Source organism: Mus pahari, chromosome 9 (genome assembly GCF_900095145.1).
Source record: "Mus pahari chromosome 9, PAHARI_EIJ_v1.1, whole genome shotgun sequence".
Classification (NCBI taxonomy): Eukaryota; Metazoa; Chordata; class Mammalia; order Rodentia; family Muridae; genus Mus; species Mus pahari.
The window spans coordinates 7,684,144-7,704,764 of NC_034598.1; the positions used below are offsets into that span (position 1 = coordinate 7,684,144).

The 20,621-nt window shown below is 45.9% G+C and overlaps 1 protein-coding gene across 1 annotated transcript in view; it reads left to right on the forward strand.

The window, feature by feature from the left end:
* The window catches only part of Zbtb24 (zinc finger and BTB domain containing 24), a 15,047-nt gene extending 3,016 nt beyond the window's left edge, over positions 1-12,031 (forward strand). The window contains exons 3-7 of the mRNA XM_029542616.1: positions 1,655-1,822; positions 2,303-2,386; positions 3,182-3,265; positions 8,699-8,780; positions 10,741-12,031. Coding sequence (XP_029398476.1) covers positions 1,655-1,822; positions 2,303-2,386; positions 3,182-3,265; positions 8,699-8,780; positions 10,741-11,506 — 1,184 coding nt within the window. The 3' untranslated portion in view covers positions 11,507-12,031. The remainder of the gene's footprint in view (positions 1-1,654; positions 1,823-2,302; positions 2,387-3,181; positions 3,266-8,698; positions 8,781-10,740) is intronic.
* Positions 12,032-20,621: the final 8,590 nt, after the last annotated feature.

A 20,621-nucleotide genomic window follows, 5' to 3' on the forward strand; every position in this document is an offset into this window, starting at 1 on the left:
GAGTTCCAGGACAGCCAGGGCTGTACAGAGAAACCTTGTCTCGAAAAAAAACAAAAAGCAAAAACCCAAACCATTATATTGTTCAATAAAACTTAATTAAGGAAAAACATCTTTAGAATCTTCACTCTCTCCCTCTTGGATTCTCAACGTTTGCAGTCAGCCTAGAGTGCGTGTTTTCTCCCTTTGGTATATATCAGGTATGTCAGAAAGCTATCACTCCAGGAGCCCTTGTTCAGTTACTTCACGCACCGGCTGTGTGCCCAGAACGGCTGCTGCTAGAGTTTCCTGACCTGACTTGTAACTTCCTCACGTTCACCTGCAGTCCGTCATTGCTTTATTGTCACTGTACTTTTTGGCCTCTAGGTTTGCTATTTCTACCTTTTTTTTAAAAAAGAACTGAAGTTTTTCTCTAACCCCATCCCAGGGCCGTATACTTCTCGGATAATGCTTAACACCTGAACTAAATCCCAACCCCAATCTAATTTTTGTTTCTGTTTGAGACATGGCCTCATTATGTGGCAGTCTGACCATGAAATCATGATCCTCCTGTCTGAGCCTCCCAAATGCTGGTATTTCAGACATCTGCCACCTTCCCTTGTCCGTGGTTTTTTCTACACAGAGCTGGTTTTCCTTAGCTGTCCAGGTGTCCGTCTTCGCCGTTAGAGGCTTCCCTTGGCTGTAACGATTTCTTTATTTTATGTGTGTGTGTGTTTACCTGCATGTATGTATATATGTATGTGTGTGTGCACCATCTGTATGCCTGATCCCCAGAGAGGTCAGAGGGAGTATCAAATGGCCTAGAACTGGAGTTACAGATGGCTGGGTGTCACCTTCTTGGTTCTGGAAGCACAACAAGGATTCTGTAAGAGTAGAGCCATCTCTCCACCCCAAATGCAGTGATATTTTTTATAACACTTATTTAATCATATGCAGGATGAGGGTGCTAGAAGCTCTTGGCGTCTCTGGGTATGAAGACAGCCCGTAGAGCAGTGGTGGCACTGGCAGTGACTTCCTCGTTACTGACGCCTGCCTCGGGCATCTGTGGCTCCTTCCAGGACATAGGCTTCTACTCCTAGCTAGAGGAGCTAGGCCTGGCTGCCATGTCTAAGGAAGAGGGTTCTCCTTATCCCAAAGAGATTTTGACTTTCCTTCCTGGGGTGATGCCACTCAACTGCCAGGTAACCCCTAATCCAGAGACCCTTTTACTCTCTTCAGAGAACAGTCTCCATCTATTTTCTTTTGGTGGTTGGTGGGGAGACATTTGTCTTCTCCATCTTCCTTTGGTGGTTGATGGGGAGACATTTATCTTCTTGGTGTGTGGAATGGAAAAGTGAGTATAGGTCGGTATCAACCTTCCCTTTAAGTCCCTTGTCCTTTACCCGCGCCATGAGTGGGACCATTCTGAAATCTTTAGAGGCCGAGTCTTACAGGTTAGGTTGCATCTCGTGGCTGTCACCTGCCGGCCTTGATCTCATCTATTCTACTTTCTATACTTTTATTGCTGATAGATCACCATCTGCTGAACTTGGAATGTTTGCCCCGATTATTTATTTAACATAAATAATTCAATATTGTATATTTTTAATTTGGGAAGAAGAGAAAACATGCACAGGTTCTTGCTCACACACGCCATGCCTCCTGGGTTTGCTTGCAGGGGAACGACCCTTCAAATGCAATGAGTGTGGGAAGGGCTTTGCTCAGAAGCACTCCTTGCAGGTCCATACCAGGATGCACACGGGGGAGCGGCCATACACCTGCACTGTGTGCAGCAAGGCGCTGACCACCAAGCACTCTCTGCTAGAGCACATGAGCCTGCACTCAGGTAACGAACGGGGCTTACACTAGAGGGACACCAGGCTCCCGTTTCCAGTGGTGGGCATTTCTGGCATTTAAATGGTGTCTTCTCAGCTTGGTGTCATTTACCACATGGTGTTACGGAAAGACAGGGAAATGCATCTGCTGATATGCTGTCCTGAACAGCAGCAGTCTTCAGCTAGGCCGTATTACTGGCAGCTGCCATGCAGTGTGCATTTAAATGTTTTGCTTAAGTGCTAGAGTTTAGAATTCTCTTTATAGTCCTTTGGGACCATTGAAACCTCCAACCCTACCCCAGTCTCCACTGCTCCCTGTTGTCTGTCTCGCCTCATTCTGCACATTCTGACAAGCCATCCTCTGAGTGTGTAGGCAGATCTATCATCACTCGTAGAAAATGGGCACCTGGGCATTGCGTTATTTACCTTATTAGTATTCCAGTTCTCTTCAGTTGGTTGGCATGGTTTAAGTTTTATTTTCCGTTTGGCAGGACAGAAGTCTTTTACCTGTGATCAGTGTGGAAAATATTTCAGCCAGAAAAGACAGCTAAAGAGCCATTATCGCGTCCATACAGGTACGATACCAGTAAGGCGAGAGGGAAAATTCCATTGCCGGGGCAAGTGCAGATACAAGTGCAGTACTGGTTTGTGAACCAGTATGTTCATCATACAGAGTGAATGAACGAGTTTGAGTAAACAGTCGGGCTATGGAGGCGGCTCATGTAGTAGGGATGAGTGAAGCCCTGGGTTCAGTCCCTAGTGCCACATACAACTAGGCATGGGACACGCATCTGTTATCCTGGCACTTGACAGCAAGAAGATTAGAAGTTCAAAATCATCCTGGAGGTTAAGGCCTGCCTGGGACGCCTGAGACTGTATCCAAAAAAAAAAAAAGTCATGTTACTCTGCACTACCATAAGATTCAATTTAATGTTTGCATTATAATTTTGGAACCAAATATAAAACCATCACAAAACTGCTAAATCCAAAGGTGCTGCTTGCCCAAGAGGCTACAGTTGATTGGCTGTTGTTAGTGTCACCTGGAAGGACAGTCTCACCCATGGCTTCTGATCTACTAAATGTCCTGTCTCCTTCCTGCTAACATAAGAATGGAAGGGAGTGGGGGAGAAAGCTTTCCCATGCAGGTGGTCAGCAGCATATGGAGAGAAGGGTATTCAGAAGGTGAGGGGAGCTCTCAGGGAATCCATCAGGTAATAAAAGCTGAGACCCATCAGGTAATAAAGTGTGTCGTTGTCGTTAACGAGCCATATCTAAAGCGATTGTCTTCCAGGGAGTGCTTTAACACACACCACTGGAGAAATGCAGGGAGAGCATGCATGCACTGACACTTTTTTTATCCTTGCGGCAAGGCCACTCACTACCAGAATGCAGCCACTGCCATCGAAAGTTTATGGACGTGTCCCAGCTAAAGAAGCACCTGCGGACACACACAGGTACAGTGCGCCGCACTCGGCCCTGCACTGCGCTTCCTCTTGGGGCCTGGGCTGCTGTGCTTCCCACCTATGTGCTGCAAGCTCGCTTTAGAAAGCCAAAGGGAAAGGCTTATGTGGGAGCGGTACCCGTGCTGTCAGCACAAAATGGAGATCACCTGATGAGGACTGGTCATGGGTGAAGATTCGTTCATTTCCCCTCACCGTGTCTGTCAGTCAGATTCTGTGCCTCATTCTCAGCCACTTGAGTACTGAAGGTGACAACAAGAATTGTTTAGAAAAAGGAGACATACTGCAGACACAAAGGTACAGAATTCCTCGCTCTGTCCCCTGGAACCAACACTTACACCCCACGAATTAAGTCAGCACCTCCCACCGAGGCAGGATGAGCAGAAGGCAGCGCTCATTTTAAATTCACAGAAGTCAAACTGCCTGTCTTGTACATTTTGGAAGGGATATGTGTTTAAAAAAGTAAGCCTGTAAGATTTTTCCAAGGGACAGCTTCTATTAAGCTGGATTATTTAATAATTCTTTCAAGTTGTCTACTAATAATGTATATTAAAGCAGTATAAGCCAGGCAGTGGTAGCATAAGCATTTTGTTTGTTTGTTTGTTTGTTTTTGGTTTTTGGTTTTTCAAGACAAGATTTCTCTGTGTAGCCCTGGCTGTCCTAGAACTCTCTCTGTAGACCAGGCTGGCCTCGAACACAGAAATCTGCCTGCCTCTGCCTCCCAAGTGCTGGGATTAAAGGCGTGCGCCACCACTGCCCAGCTAGTATAAGCTTTAATCTGAGCACTTGTGAAGCAGAAGCAAGCAGATCTCTGAGTTCAAGGCCAGCCTGGTCTACAGAGTGAGTTCCAGGACAGCCAGGGCTACACAGAGAAACCCTGTCTCAAACAAACAGACAGACAGACAGACAGTAGTTTACTTTTGGACTCTTTGGACTTTGATTTTTAAGTTCAGGTTAGTAATTTCCTAACTCTAAGAAAAGCTAGTTCAGATTAATTGTTATCCAAGTGTCTGGGACTAGAAACACCCAAAATTCTAAAATGTTCCAAGTCACTTTTTGAGCCAGTGTGACACCACAGTAGAATGTGCCATACCTGTCTTCATGGAATAGATCACAGTCAGAATTCATGCACACTAAAAGTACTGTCTAAAATTATCCAGGAAGTTTATGTGAAACATGATGAATTTTCTGTGTAAACTTGATCCCCTTCCTAAGATGTGTGTGTGTGTGTGTGTGTGTGTGTGTGTGTGTGTGTGTGTGAGAGAGAGAGAGAGAGAGAGAGAGAGAGAGAGANGAGAGAGAGAGAGAGAGAGAGAGAGAGAGAGAGAGAGAGAGAGAGAGAGTTTTCTAAAATCTGGAGAAAAAAAATCTGTTACATTTCTGATTCCAATGAGTTTTCTTTAAAACTCTTTGAGATTTATTTATTTTATGTAGGAGGCTGCCTGCATGCATGTCTGCTCCACATGCATCTTGTACTCATAGAGACCAGAAGTTGATAGCTGCCATGTGGGTCCTAGGAATTGAACTTGGGGCCTTTGGAAGAGTAATCAGTGCTTTTAATCACTGAGCAATCTCTCCAGAGTGCATCACCTAAGCAATCGGGAATTAGAAGGGGTGAATTTTATAAATGTTAGCTTTGTGCAGTCTTAATTTTTACAGTAACATTGTCTGTCATTACAGATGGGTTTGTAAACCCATCTGTATGCACACGTGTGCCACAGCACACATGTGGGAGTCAGAGACAGTGTATGAAAGTTGATTTCCTCCACCATGCTGTCTTGGTATCAAGCTTAGGCCTTCAGTCTGGGTGGTTGGTGTCTTTACCTGCCAGGCTATCTCATGGGCTCCTTCTCTTCCTTAGATGTTATCAGTAGGGTCTGTGAAATGTAATGCAACCACTCAGTACATATGCAATGAACATTTGCTGTGTACCAGGCTCTGTTCTGGGCCCAGAGGATAGATAATAAGATGTCCAAGTCCCTGCTGATGTGACATCAGCATTTGAACAGAGAGTCAAAGAGTACAAACAAAAGGTACCTGTGCCAGGGCGGCATGGAAATAAAATGGGGAGCAGAAAAACAAGTATTGGAAGGGGTGTGTCCCACAGGCTCGGGACCGAGCTGGGAAGGTCTCAGGGATGGAGACCAGAATGGTAGGAAGTGAGCCAGACATGTGGTTATGCAGGGAGGATATCCTGGGTGGGAGGCAGCGGCAGAGCCGGTAGGAGAAGGAAGCTGAGTAGACGGCAGGACACAGGAAGCTGTGCCGCAGAGCTGCGTTCGTAGCTGCACATCTCAGACTAGTCCTGACTGAACTGACTGGGACAGAGCCTCGGAAGTCCCCACCCAGACCCCAATCCCATGATACCCTGAGCATCTTAGCTTAATTGGAGGCCACAGTAAAGACTGAGATGGCCTCACCAAGAAGAGTGATACGGTATGGCTGAGTCCTAATAGTATCACGTCTGGGACAAGCAGAGGGACCCTTAGGGTGCTACAGTCCTAGGGCTTGGTCAGGTGCATGACAGTGGAAACCGCAGCCAATGAGACTGTTTTAGAGAGATTCTAAGGAAGAGTTAGCATACTTTGCTCATGGTTAGATGTGGGGTACAAGTGAAACGGGGGAGAGGAGAAAGCATCTGGGGGGAATGAACCAGCAGACAGCTTTGGGCATGCGGGCTCTGAGGTAGGTCATGTGTATGTGTGGCGTAGGTAATTGGATATGTGACCCTGAAGGTCAGGGAGAGCTGTAGGCCCAGCTGTGAATGGCATGCCTACACATGGCTTCAATAGTATGGAAGGCTTCGATGAACTCGGATCCCTGAAAAACTGGATGGACAGTCCAGGGCTGAGGCGGCCCAACCGACGAGAAGTTCAGGAAAGGAGCTGCTTCTAGCATAAATGCAACGGGAGACCTCCTGCCTCTGCCTCCTCAGTACTAAGATCACAGGTGTGGGCTGCTGTGGTTTTATGAGCAAGTAGGCCTTGTACTGGGGCTAGAAAGGAGACAGTCTGTCCTTATAACAGTATAATGGACCCATCTCAGAAGAAAGTGCAAGTATGTGTGGGGAGTTGGCTTGTTCAGTAAAATGCAAAAACAATTAAACATTGGTCCTGAGTGGGGATAAACCAAACCCATCAAAATATTGGGGTTCTTTGTATGACCTTCCTGACTCTAGCACTCAGTTCAGTGATGTTGAGAGAGATCAGCAGCCTGTTTCCTACCCTGAACCAGGATGTAAAGCAGAGATTTTTCCAGCATAGCCACACTTGGTTTGAAAACCTAGACTGTCGTTTGTTTCTTAGATCTTCGAGTGCACACTGTCCAGGTAAGATGCTGAGCACCGAGCACTGCCGTCTCTGTCCCCAGGAGGGTGTCCTAAGAGAGGGTGGGGGCAGCATTCTGAGCAGGCAGCCAGTGCTGCCTGGGCTGGGTGAGAGGAAACTGGCTCATGGTCTCATAATTGGATGTTTTCCCTGACTTGGAGCAGTCAGTCTTGTGGGGATGTAGTGAAGCCAGGCAAACTGATAGGACTGAAGGGGTAGGGGGCTGCCTGTTGGTTTGTGCTTTTGTTCTTTTGAAAGGCTCTCACTGTAAGAGCTCAGGGTCCTCCTGCCTTAGCATCATGAGTGCTAGGGTAAGTGTGCACTACTTTTACAGACATGCTTTTCTATTGTTCTTACCACCTCTTTCCTGATAGCAGTGTTCCCAGAAACCAGAGCAGAGATTGGAACATTGTTTAGCGTAGTGCTCAAGGGAATTGGCTGTGTCTCGTTGTGCAGCAGCCATTCCTGTGACTTCAGATGTACAGAGAGAGCAGTTCCACCCCCTCCCCAACACCTCTGTCCCTTAGATGGTGTTAGGTAAATACTGATCTTACAAGTGGCTTCCATGCTACTGTGGCTCTCTTGCTTAGTCACATGACAAAGGTCAGAAAGTCTCCTTTTCATTCACAACCTCCTACTGCGGGTAAGGTATGAAGCTTCCAGAGTTTCTATGCCCAAGTGTTGACATGAACTCACCTTGCTTGTTCCAGTTTCCCTGTGCTCTGGGGCCCCTCAGGGCATCTCTCCCTTGCAGAGTCTGTGTGTATCCATTAAGAATCTCAGTGCAGTAGGATGGAGCCACAGAAAGGAGGATGGGCCTGGTTCCCCAGAGTAGAGGCCAGAGTCAGGGAAGCAGCAAGTGGTGGTGACTCAGGATGAGTGTAGAAAAATATTGCCCTTTCTGTGTATTTGAAATGCAGGTAGAACATGTCCAGGTGAGAGGTGTACACTGACCAAGGCCTGAGTAGGCCCCACCTTTGATTAGAAAGCCACCCGGGAGTGATAACACTTAAGAATGTGAGCTTGCTGATTGAAATAGCTCGCTGGGGCATCCATGCCCCACCTGGTGGAGCTTGGGCACAGTATAGTCTGAAAGAGCATTTCAAGTCAGCCTCTGCCCTGATGTCCTCCAGTGAGGCTGGGTCTTGCTGCTGGCTTTCTCCAAACGTCTCTTGCCCACATTAGCTCAACAGGAACCAGGCTACCTTTCACGGTCCCACATGTCCGAGCATTTGTGCATTTTATGTGAGCCTTACACCATCCCTGGGCAAGTCATTCACTTGGCAGGGTTTCTGGAATAGCAGATTCTGTGTGTGTGTGTGTGTGTGTGTGTGTGTGTGTGTGTGTGTGTGTGTGGTATATGAAGAACTATGGCCTGTTGTAATCTAAAGCTTGGGCTGCTGTCTTCAGATGGGGGTATTGGAGCATTTGCTGCCACTGTGAAATGGTCTGTTGGAGTGGAGAGGCTACACTCACTGTTGGCCTTGGTGACCATGTGTAGCCAGGAAGCAATAGGCCCTTTTGGAGGCTGCTGTAATCCAAGAGGGAATAGTCAGATTCTGTGTGAATACTAAGCCCTAGTGCACAGGCGTCCCTTCAAAGATCTAGTGGGTCACCTAGCCCAGAAGTTCCACAGTAGGGCAAGAGTCAGCGTTAGTCAGGGTTATGAAATGTAGGAGTCGGCTGGAGAGCTGGCTCAGCGGTTAAGAGCACTGTGTGCTTTTCCAGAGGTCCTGAGTTCAATTCCAGCAACCACATACATGGTGGCTCACAACCATCTGTAATATGATCTGATGCCCTCTTCTGGTGTGCAGGTGTACATGTAGAGCACTCATGTATGTAAGCTAAATAAATATTTAAAAAGAAGGAAAATGCAGAAGTAAATCTGCGTGCTTCTATTTCCCACATGCACAGCTTCTCCCCCAGCTCTCATGGACGGAGCCACGCCTCTGCGTCCGTCTTCTTGGCACTCCATGTGCTTCCCGCACTCTGACAGAGCTTGCCTCCTTCCTTTCCCATTGTGAGGGTAAAGTGTTTGAGTTGTTATTTTTAACGTTGGATGTGTATTCATAAACACTTTACTCATTTTCCTTGTTTTAAGGCGAGAAGCCATTTACCTGTGAAATCTGTGGGAAGTCTTTCACAGCAAAGAGCTCCCTCCAGACCCACATCAGAATCCACCGGTAAGTTGCTTGGGTTGGGCAATGCAGGGCTCAGCTCTCCAGTGCATGCTGGCCTCAGACGCGGACTCCTGCCTCTCCGCCCTGAGCACTGGGTTATAGGTGTAAGCTACCCCCTGGCTGCTTCAGTAAAGTGTCTTAGGTACTTCTGTCACTTGGTGACTCCCCCCTTGAACCCTGGCATTCTCTGGTGACCTATGACTATAAATAAGCCTCTTCTCTAGTTAGTACCATGGCAGAATTTTTTTTTGTTTTTTTGTTTGTTTGTTTGTTTTGTTTTTAGATTTATTTATTATATGTAANTACACTGTAGCTGTCTTCAGACACTCCAGAAGAGGGCGCAAGATCTTGTTACGGATGGTTATGAGCCACCATGTGGTTGCTGGGATTTGAACGCTGGACCTTCGGAAGAGCAGTCAGGTGCTCTTACCCACTGAGCCATCTCACCAGCCCCACCATGGCAGAATTTTATGTGTGGTTTATTTTATTTTTTCATTAATTAAGTTTCTCATTTAGGCAAAATCAACAGGATTCTGTCCAATAAAATTTGCATTCTTGGTTTCATTATTTAATTTGTATTGAGGGAGGCTAGTCTAAAACTTACATCCTCAACATTAAACTAAACACTAGGGCCTGGGGAGGGGGCTCAGTAACTAAACTGTTTGAGGGTTTGTTCAGATCTCCAGTCCCCCGTGTAAAAACCAGAGGTAGCTCTACATGCATGTAAGAGAGTGCAGGCAGGTGGGTCCCAGGAGTTGTCTGACCCACAGTCTAACCAGATGGTGAGCTCCAGGTTCAGTGAGAAGCCTGCCTCCAAAAGCAAGGTGGAGGATGAGAGAGAAGAATCAGTGTAACCTCTGGCCTCCACATGCACACAGAGACAGGGCACACACAAACATCTGTAAGTATGGTACCCTTGAAGTCCCAGCACTCGAGAGGTAGAAGCAGGAGGGTGGTCCTCGGGTTCCAGGCTAGCCTGTACTACAGAGTTAGACCATGTGTCAAAAGAAGAAAACAAGTTAATGTTATCTGGAGTTGATTATGATCATGTTGCCTACAAGCCCCACACCTGCTAGGCAGGAGCGGGAGGATCGAGTTTGAAGCCAAACTGGACTACAGGGGAAAATTCCATCCAAAGAAAAAGTATTTTCTGAACAAATGCTTCAGAAAAATGACTCCCAGGTTGGATTTAGGTATATATCTAAAAGCTTCAGAAATAACTAGGAGCTGCTCAAATTTTTTAATATTGATATTAATCATAATGCGTAAAGTCTAAAAAGAAGCTGTAAGAACTAAACCAAAATAGAACTGTCCATGCAGTATGAAATGTTTGTTATTTGAAACATGGAACAACAAAATTACAAGCTTTAGCCCATGTAGCCCAGTCCCATCTGACACCCTCCCTTAGCCCCTTTATAGCCCTTTTGTAATCACTTTCATTTATTTATTTATCTATCTGTGTATTTAGATGAGTCCACTGTAGCTGTCTTCACACACACCAGAAAGGGGCATTTGGTCCCATTACAGATGGTTGTGAGCCACCATGTGGTTGCTGGGACTTGAACTCAGGACCTCTGGAAGAGCAGTCAGTGCTCTTAACCACTGAGCCATCCCTCCAACCCCACCCTTTTTTTCTTTTTGAGACTTGAAACTGAAGCACATAGAAGTGGCTCGCTCAGAGTGCGTAAGTTGATAGGGGAACCTGTGACTTGGGAATGATTCTGGTCAGTATTCCTGTGTTCTTTTAGTTTTGGTTTTGGGGTTTTTTGTTTGTTTTTTTGATTGATGTAAAGCAGAGTTAGAGTTTATTTTAAAGGTTTTGACATGGATTGAGTCGATGGCATTAAGCGACAGTAAGCACTCAAGGGTCAGGTGCAGGGCTTGACATTCCATTCTTCTTGATTGTTTCTGGCTGAGTGAACCAGGAAGTAGAAAGCAAGTGTTTCTGTATGTTTTCTTACAGAGGAGAAAAGCCATATTCCTGCAGCATCTGTGGCAAATGCTTCTCTGACTCCAGTGCCAAGAGGAGACACTGCATCCTCCATACGGGCAAGAAGCCTTTCTCCTGCCCCGAGTGTGGCTTACAGTTCGCTCGCCCAGACAATTTGAAGGCACACTTGAAAATCCACAGCAAAGAGAAGCACACAGCAGACTCCAGCAGTGCTTCTGGCAGTAATGCAGACGAGGGCAGGAACATTCTTCAGCTGCAACCATACCAGCTCTCCACGTCAGGAGAGCAGGAGATTCAGCTTCTTGTAACCGATTCTGTGCATAACATTAACTTCATGCCAGGTCCCAGCCAGGGCGTCAGCATCGTAGCTGCTGAGAGCCCCCAGAGCATGACCACAGACCCGGCTGCCAACATCACCTTGCTCACACAGCAGCCAGAGCAGCTGCAGGGCCTGATCCTTTCAGCTCAGCAGGAGCAGGCAGAGCACATTCCCAGCCTCAGTGTGATTGGAGGCCAGATAGAGTCCTCCCAGACTGAGCCAGTGCATGTCATCACACTTTCCAAGGAAACGCTGGAGCATCTCCATGCTCACCAAGAGCAAACATCCAGCTCAGTACCTGCAGCTGACACAGGAGCCCGAGCCACCCCCGCCCCCTCCACTAGGCCAGGAGCAGAGCTGACTCAAGTGCCTCTGACCGTTCCACTGGGCCCTTCCCCTGGAGCAACAGTGGCAGGGTGGCCTTTTGGGCCATCATCTTACAGATCCTTAAAGATGTGAACCAGCCATTCTTTCTCATGGGCTCCATCAAGGCAGAATCTGTCTTATCTGTAATACCAACTCATACTTAAATGAGGGGTTCCACTTTGATCTACTATGTCTCAAGATTGGTGGTTTTTCTCTGGGGTCATTGGTTTCTTTATGTTTCTATAAGTGTTGAATGTCCACAGCCATAGAGTATGGTCTTGTTTAGAACAAACACTCATGCATAGGTTGAATCATTGGGTAGAGTGGGTTCCATCCCGGTACTTCTCCTCGGCAGTATGATTGCCATTCCACAAGTCAGGACTGGCTGCAAGGGACCACAGCAGTCAGGTTTCCCCTCCAGTAACTTTTACCCCTCAGAGCACACCTCTTGAATTTTATCTTTGTGTGGTACAGTGGGCTGACCAAGTTGTACTGAAGGTAGACTCATACTCAGAAACCATACTCATGACAAAGTACCTTGAAATTGTTTGAGTTCAACTTTGCTTCAAAACATGTAATTATACATTTTTTAAAGAAGCAGCTATTAATTTTTTTTTTTTTTTTTTTTTTTGGTTTTTGAGACAGGGTTCCTCTGTGTAGCCCTGGCTGTCCTGGAACTAGCTCTGTAAACCAGGCTGGCCTCGAACTCAGAAATCCGCCTGCCTCTGTCTCCTGAGTGCTGGAATTAAAGGCGTGTGCCACCACGCCCGGCTTGAAGCAGCTATTAAATTTTATTTTAAAAAATCTCCAAAGTATGAAACTGGATCTAGATACTCGTTCCAAATAAACCAAACTTTGTCAGATAATGATGCTTGATCTTTATCAAAAAGGATTCCTAATTATCTGGGACTTTAAAAGTTTATTCAATATAAGTCCTAAATGCACTGCTGAATTCTACTTGAGTACAAAATACTGATGTATATGTTTGATCTTAGAGCTTCCTAGAGGAAGAACTACACACTGGCCAATTTTTATTGTAGTCTAGGTTAAATCCCATACCATACCACTTAATTTTGAGCCTCAGAGCGAAAGTAGCCAGCCTGTGTCTATGATTGTGTGACTTTCAAATCATCACCAAAGATGAGGTCATGTTTGGGTTACGTTTTCAAGATCACTGCTGGGGGCTGGAGAGATGGCTCAGCGGTTAAGAGCACTGATTGTTCTTCCGAAGGTCCTGAGTTCAAATCTCAGCAACCACATGGTGGCTCACAGCCATCTATAATGAGATCTGATGCCCTCTTCTGGTGTGTCTGAAGACAGCTACAGTGTACTTACATATAATAATAAATACGTCTTTAAAAAAAAAAAAAAAAAAAAAAAAGATCACTGCATTAGTTGACGCCTTTGACCGACTTCTCAAGAAGCTGGCGCCATGCTTGAGAAGAGATAGGGAATGCGGTGGAGGTGGACAGTGGTGTGACCTCAGGCATCTCCTTCACAGCCATGGCTGGCTTACCTTAGATGACAGGAATTTCCACCGGTGCAAATGAAAGAAATAGACAGTTCTTCAGGTCAGCAAGAACACTTTTGTTAGGTGTATGTGTCAAGTAAGTAGTGTGGGGTCTGATCTGACTAGAACAGCCTTCTGCAGTTACTACTTTACTTTCAGACCCAGTTTGCAGTCACTGTGTATGTGTGAGCATAGGTTGGTCATACATAGGTCTTACCCACTGAGCCATTGCTCTAGCCCCTGTTTATTCTTTTTTCTTTTTTGTTTTGTTTTTTGAGACAGGGTTTCTCTGTATAACCATGGCTGTCTTGGAACTCACTCTGTAGACCAGGCTGGCCTCGAACTCAGAAATCCGCCTGTCTCTGCCTCCTGAGTGCTGGGATTAAAAGCGTGCGCCACCATGCCTGGCGCCCCTGTTTATTCTTGAAGCACAAAGTAGTTACCATCTTTTAAAAACAGCCTAATACTCAATTTTTTTCTAGAACTCTACATTGTATTGAAGTAAAACTTTCCCCCTGTAGATAGCTAGATAATCTTTCAGAAACATGGTAGGGTGACTGTTGGTTAGGTTTTGGTATAGGAGACTCAGCTGATACATACGCATGCTAAGCATGCCCTCTGCTCCCAATCCAAGACTGCATTTATTTATTATTTCTAACAGTCTTGCACTGTGATGTCCACGCTGAGTTAAATGTCTCCTTTCATGTATACCTACATGCATGGTTAAAAGTTAAAGTTAGCCGGGCATGGTGGCACACACCTTTAATCCCAGCACTCGGGAGGCAGAGGCAGGCGGATTTCTGAGTTCGAGGCCAGCCTGGTCTACAAAGTGAGTTCCAGGACAACCAGGGCTACACAGAGAAACCCTGCCTCAAAAAACCAAAAAAATAAAAAATAAAAAAAGTTAAAGTTAGTTTACTTTTAACAGTCTCCCTCTAAGAAAGAAACGCACTGAGCCAGGGTTGGTAGTGCAGGCCTGGGATCCCAGGACAGAGGTGGAAGCGGGAGTGCCTTGAGTATGCGGCTAGCCTGAGCTACTTAGACACTGTAAAAGAAAATGAGGCCTGGGGATATGGTTCAGCGGTAGAGTGTGGCCTGGCATGCACAAGACTGAACTCCATCCTCAGCGCTGGGTGGGGCAATTTGCAGTTTTCAAGCCACGTGTAACAGCAGCCGATACCAACCTAACAAACTTATTTAGTCTACTCTCAGTCTTAATTCAGGGGCATACAGAGAAGCAGTTGAGGGATTGCCTGGAGCAGTGGCTCCCAGCCTTCATATTGCTTCTTCCATACTGCCAGCATGTTTGCGGTGGTGACCCCCAACCGGAAAGTTACTTTGTCCCACCATGCCCAACCCCCAAAGGGGCTGCAGCCCACAGATTGAGAACCTCTGGCCTAGATCAAGTTGGTCTGTGGGGAGAGCTGTGCGGAACTGTCTTGTTAATTGATGTAACTCGGGCTCAGCCCTCTATGGGTGGCGCCTGTCCTCAAGCACGTGGTCTCTAGGCTGCTTTAGAAAGCTCTTTAAGCATGAACCACTGAGCAAGCTAGTGCACTGCATGCCCTACCCGGAGCTCCTGCGCTGACTTCCCGTGGTGATGGATCACAACTTGAAAGTAAAAGCCAAGTAAACCCTTTCTTCCCCCAGCTCGCTTTGCTCATGGCATTTGACACAGTGATAGAATGTGACAAGAACATTTATTGCCAAATATTTCAACCTAATATCAATAGTTGATATTAGCCAGGCGTGGTGGCGCACGCCTTTAATCCCAGCACTCGGGAGGCAGAGGCAGGTGGATTTCTGAGTTCGAGGCAAGCCTGGTCTACAGAGCTAGTTCCAGGACAGCCAGGGCTACACAGAGAAACCCTGTCTCGGGAAAAAGAAATAGTTAATATTAAACTGTATTAATGAGATTTTACACCCTCCCCTTATACAAAATCCTCAAGATATATATTTCACGCTGGCTGCATATCAGTTTTGGCAACAGCGTGTACTAGTATTTGATTTGCCTTTAGATTTCATACAATGTATAAGTTAAAAACCTAGCTTCGTCTGTCAAGTAGTTCAGACAACTGTTTTTGGTAACTGAAAGAAATACTTGGGTTTCACTTTTAGAAGTCAAGTCCAGTTCCTTGGTTTATCTGGCTACATTATAAGCCCTCCAGACTGTCTGTAGCATGGGATCTAGTCCCAGCCTTGACTGCACTATATGACCAGCTCACAGGAGAGTCAGAAAGAGGTGGCTTTCTTGCCCTTGCTCCCTCATTGCTCTTACTGCTCTCTGCTCGCTCTTCATGACATTCCTATGAGGTACTACATATCATTATTATCATTAGGCCCATTTTACAGATGAGAATAGTGAGGCCCAAATGTACACCCTGTATTTGGGTGTGTCCCCAGTACATAACCTGCCCTTTGGAATGAGCCAATAGTTTTCTAAAACAAGCTTTTTTAAAGGTTTATTTCATGTTTATGTCTATGGGTGTTTTGCCAGCACGTATGTCTGTGGATCATGTGCCCTCAAAAGTCAGAAGAGAGTGTCAGATCCCCTGGAACTGGTGCTTTTGATTAAAAACAAAGGTGCATTGCCACCACAGCTTTAATCCCAGCACCCGGGAGTCACAGGCAGGTGGGTCTACAGAGTGAGTTCCAGGACAGCCAGGGCTACCCAGAGATATTGTCTCCAAAACCGAAACAACCAGGATTCATGACAGCATGGGGTTGGGGGCTGTTGTCCCTTCTGGCCATGGCGTGCCCTTTGCTAGGGCTGACGTAGTAAGCACTGCTTTTTCAACAACACAGATTTATGTTATTACACTCCTGGTTAGAAACGTGACAGTTGGCAGAGATCCGAGTCTGAGGCCTCTTCCTCTGGCTTCCTGCTTGCTCTCCATGTCTTCTGTGCTCTTCCCCCGTGTCTAGCCTTCCACCTCTCAGAGACATCAGGCATGCTAGCCCACAGGAAGAACCTAATTTGTAACTTCAGTAACTTGGAAGGTCCTGTTTCCAAATGCAGAACTAATTGGAGGCAGCAGGGTTGGGGCTTCCACATAGATTTGGGAGGGGGGAGGAGGAGGGGCAAGGCACAATTCAGCACCAATGGGCTCGTGGGCTGAGAAGGGATTGTGTGCTAGGGCACACATGTAATCCATAGGAAGCAAGTTCTGTTCACTCTTCATGACATTCCTATGAGATTATTATCATTAGGCCCATTTTACAGATGAGAACAGTGAGGCCCAAAGAGATAAAAGCCATAGAGTGGCAGAGCCGGAACTGAGGCCCAAGCCTGGGTGACCCCATTATACTGCACTGACAAAAATGAGACTAAAAGGTCTGTGTCTGAAAGGTTCACACACAATCAAATGTACTTAGAGTTAGTGTCCTACAGAAAGGGTTCAGAGCCATTGCAACTATACAGTATTTTTGCTATTAATCAAAATTTACCAACTAGATAGACGTTACTGAGGGCTGGAGAGATGGCTCAGCGGTTAAGAGCGCCGACTGCTCTTCTGAAGGTTGTGAGTTCAAATCCCAGCAACCACATGGTGGCTCACAACCATCTGTAATGAGATCTGATGCCCTCTTCTGGGGTATCTGAAGTCAGCTACAGTGTACTTACATATAATAATAAATAAATAACAAAAAAAATTGAGCCGGGCGTGGTGGCGCATGCCTTTAATCCCAGCACTCAGGAGGCAGAGGCAGGTGGATTTCTGAGTTCGAGGCCAGCCTGGTCTACANAGTGAGTTCCAGGACAGCCAGGGCTANACAGAGAAACCCTGTCTCGGAAAAAACCAAAAAAATAAAAATTGAAAAAAAAAAAAGAAGTTATTCTGAAGGTAGACATACTTTTAACTCCCTCAACCTCTGTAAGTTGGCCTTTTATTTATTTTTTCCTGTTTTCTATTTTTCAAAGTAAGGATATTTTGAGTCTAGGACAGATTTGTTTTATAAGAATTAAGCTACATTTTTATCTTCAGTTTCTAAACTTCAGTCTAAACTTCCTCATGAGATCTAAGGAAACCCTTTGTCCTTGCTTATGTAAATGGGAAGAACCTCTAAACCTGAAATCTCCCCTGCCTGCCTCGGGCTCTTAGGCAGGAGTGACCTCTGAATGGAGCTGGTGTCACTGTAATCGCCTTGTTTCAAAGTCATTACCCGTGACTAAGCAGGAGTTTGGCTAGCAGGCTCTTCTCACCTGAAATGTCCCACACTAGACAAATCTTTAAACTAAAGCTCATTCAACTAGATTTTTGATAAAATGGAGGAACACAACCACATTTCCGTAATATCATCAAAGGTTCTTTGAAAAGTGGCATATGGGAAGAAGAAAAGAACACTCATGGGGCAGAGAAATTCTGTGTCCTGGAACATGGATTTATTATTTTGAATCTTAGTAACTGTAATAGAACCCTTTGCGAATTTGAAAATGATTTCCCAAGAATAGTTTGTCTATTGGCTTTAATTTGGCTTGGTTTGTCAAGTCAGAATCTCATACAGGTCAGACTGGGCTCGATGTTCTGAGCCCCGTTGTCTCCACCTTCCAAGTTCTGGCATTACAAGTGTGCTACGCCACACCTGGCCAACTCCATATTACTCTGTCCCTGTCAGATGAAAAGTTAGACTGAAGCTTTATTGGGCAAAATTAGAGAAAGCTACATTTTTAAAAATTACATGATAAAGCGACTTTTGGTCTGGAAAAATATTCCCTGTAATTGTGCTTGAAGAGCAAAAGGAGATGTGGGAAGAACAGGTCCCTTGTTATGGAGGGGCCTGTGAAATCATCCTCTGACCTCCAGAGAAAGGTTTGCATAGAGAGCCACACCTTCAAATAGTGCCACTCCTTGGCCCAAGCATATAGATAGATAGATAGATAGATAGATAGATAGATAGATAGATAGATAGATAGATCACCACATTCCACTCCCTGGCCCCCATAGGCTTGTTCAAACATGAGTCTACGGGGGCCATACCTAAGCATTACATAATGAAAAATATTTAATCCAACTTCTAAAGACTCCATAGTTTATAGCAGTCTCAACAATGTTAAAAGTCTNAAGTTCAAAGTCTCTTCTGAGATAAGTCCAGTCATTTTACTGTAACCTCACAGCAGGTCAGGAAACCAGCTGGGCAAACTCCAAACTCTGCATTTCCATATCTGATACCAAGGCAGTCTTGAGATCTCCANTCCGTTTTCATCTTTNTTGACTGCAATAAACTTCTTTCTCCTGAGCTGGTTCCACTTTCTGTTGGCAGCTTTCCTCGGCAGATATCCTATGGCTCTGGATTTCTCGAACATCTTGGGGTCTCCAAGGCAACCTTAACGTTACACCTTGTTGTTCCAATGTCTGGGATCCACACATGATCTGGGCTCCTCCAAAGGGCTGCCGTCACTTCTCCAGCTCTGCCCTCTGTAGCTCTCAAGGTTGACTGGTTGACTCCACTCCACTGCTGCTGCTGTTCTTGATGATCATGCCATGGTACTGGCATCTCCAATACACTGGGGTCTTCCGCTGAAATTGAGCTTTACCACTAGGCTCTCTTCATGGTGCCAAACCTCAACTTCTTTGCATGATTCCTTCAGTCCTAGGCTACCAGCTACAACTGAGGCTGCACTTTCTCCAGTACCCATCACAGTACCAAGCCTCAGCTGCTCTTCGTGACACCTTCATATCTTCACAACTAGTACCACCTGGGCGACTCTTAACACATTACCAAGTCCTGCCCCAGCATGAGGTACAATCTTGACCATCTCTGGAACACAGCTTCTTTGTGCTCTCAGGAAACACTTCCCAGAAGATTTCACCTCAGTGAGGCTGGTCTGGTCTTAATCACCGCTAATTTCTTAGCTCTAGCTAACCAGCATCAATTGTCCCAGTAGTCCCTTCTACTCTGGACTCTAAAGCCAGAGCTACATAGCTGAAGCTCCCGAAGTCTGCTGCTTGCTGGGGCCGGAACATGCCCTACCCCTTATTCTATTACCAATTTTCTGTTTTCCAACTACCTCAACTGCCTAAGCTTGGATGTCCTGAAACTTGCTCTGTAGATTGACCTTGAACCCAGATCTGTATGGTTCTGTCACCTGAATGCAGGATCAAAGGTGTGTATTGTACTACACCTGAATTTAAGCTTTTCTCTACTTGGAACTTGTTCTACACTAGGCTGGCCTTGAATTCAGGAATCTGCTTGCCTCTGTCTCCTGGGATTAAAGGCGTGTACCACCATACTTGGACCCAAGCTTTTCATGGCCACTGTTCCTCAAGATCTGGATCAAAAGTCTATGTCTTCCAGTCTCAAGATCTGGATCCCAAGTGTACCCTCCATTTCTGGATTGTAGTTCATTCCAGATTAAAAGTCCAAACTATTCCTTGTTCAACTGTAAACACACACACAAATAAGATTAGCTAGGTGGAATCTTGCCCTGAGATCACCACTCCCTTAATATCTTTATCTCCTGAACATGAGACTCAATTCCATTTCACTTCCTGGTGCCCCTTTATTATTTGAACCATACATTTTACATTTTTCCTTTTCATTAAAAGGACTTTTCATTTAGTCTTATTCTTCATAAGACTAAATCAGAGAAAAAAGTCTTTGCTGAGCTCTTTTGAGACGTCCTTGGTCAATGCAATTAAGATAAATCTCTTTACTTTGGTCTCAGGCAGACTCTTCAGATAAGGGCAAAGAGCAGCCACATTCCTCACCAAGATACAGCCTCTAGGCCACATAGGAAGTTCTTCTCCACTGAAACCCCTTGGGCTAGGTCTGAACAGCTTAAATCACCCTCAGCAACAAAGTCTTCCTATTCCTTCTAGGACAGCCCATTAAGCCTCACTTAAAGCATTCCACTGCTTTCCAAACCGCAAGTCCCCAAATCCACACTCTTCCAAACAAAAGCATGGTCAGGACTATCAGCAATCCCCCAGTTCCTGGTACCAACTTCTATTTTAGGGTTTTACTGTTGTGAACGGACACCATGACCAAGGCAACTCTTAAGAGGACAACATTTAGTTGGGGCTGGCTGACAGGTTCAGAGGTTCAGTCAGTTATCATCAAGGCAGGAGCAGGGCAGCATCCAGGCAGGCACAGTGCAGGAGGAGCTGAGAGTTCTGCATCTTCATTTGAAGGCCACTAGAAGACTGGCTCCCACGTATTTAGGAGGAGGGTCTTAAAGCCCATGCCCACAGTGACACACTTCCTCCAACAAGGCCACACCTTCAAGTTGTGCCACTCCCTGGACCAAACATTTTTAAACCACCAAACAGAGGGACAGGTGTTAAGAGGAGTGGGAAAAAAGGCAGGCAAGTTTAGTTCAGATCCGTCCAGTTGTAGAGAGGAGCAATTAGTTTTTGTGGGGATTCTCTGCCCTACCCTACCCTCACTCCCCTGTGGTTTTGTGATGGGATCTCCTGTAGCTCAGACTGGCCCTTGTTATGTAATGGAGGATGGCTTTGAACTTGGCTCCTCTTGCTTCTATCTCCAGAGTGCTAGTGTTACAAATAGAGGCGACCACACCCGGTTTTCATATGATGCTGGGTATTAAACCAGGGCTTCGGGCCAGGCAAGACTACCAACTGAGCTTCATCCTCAGCCCAGGAGTGATTCTTAAAGAGCCCCTACGCACACAGGCAGGCAGGCAGGCAGGCAGGCACATACCCATGCATGCATACCCTCTGCCCCACGTGGGATCTATCA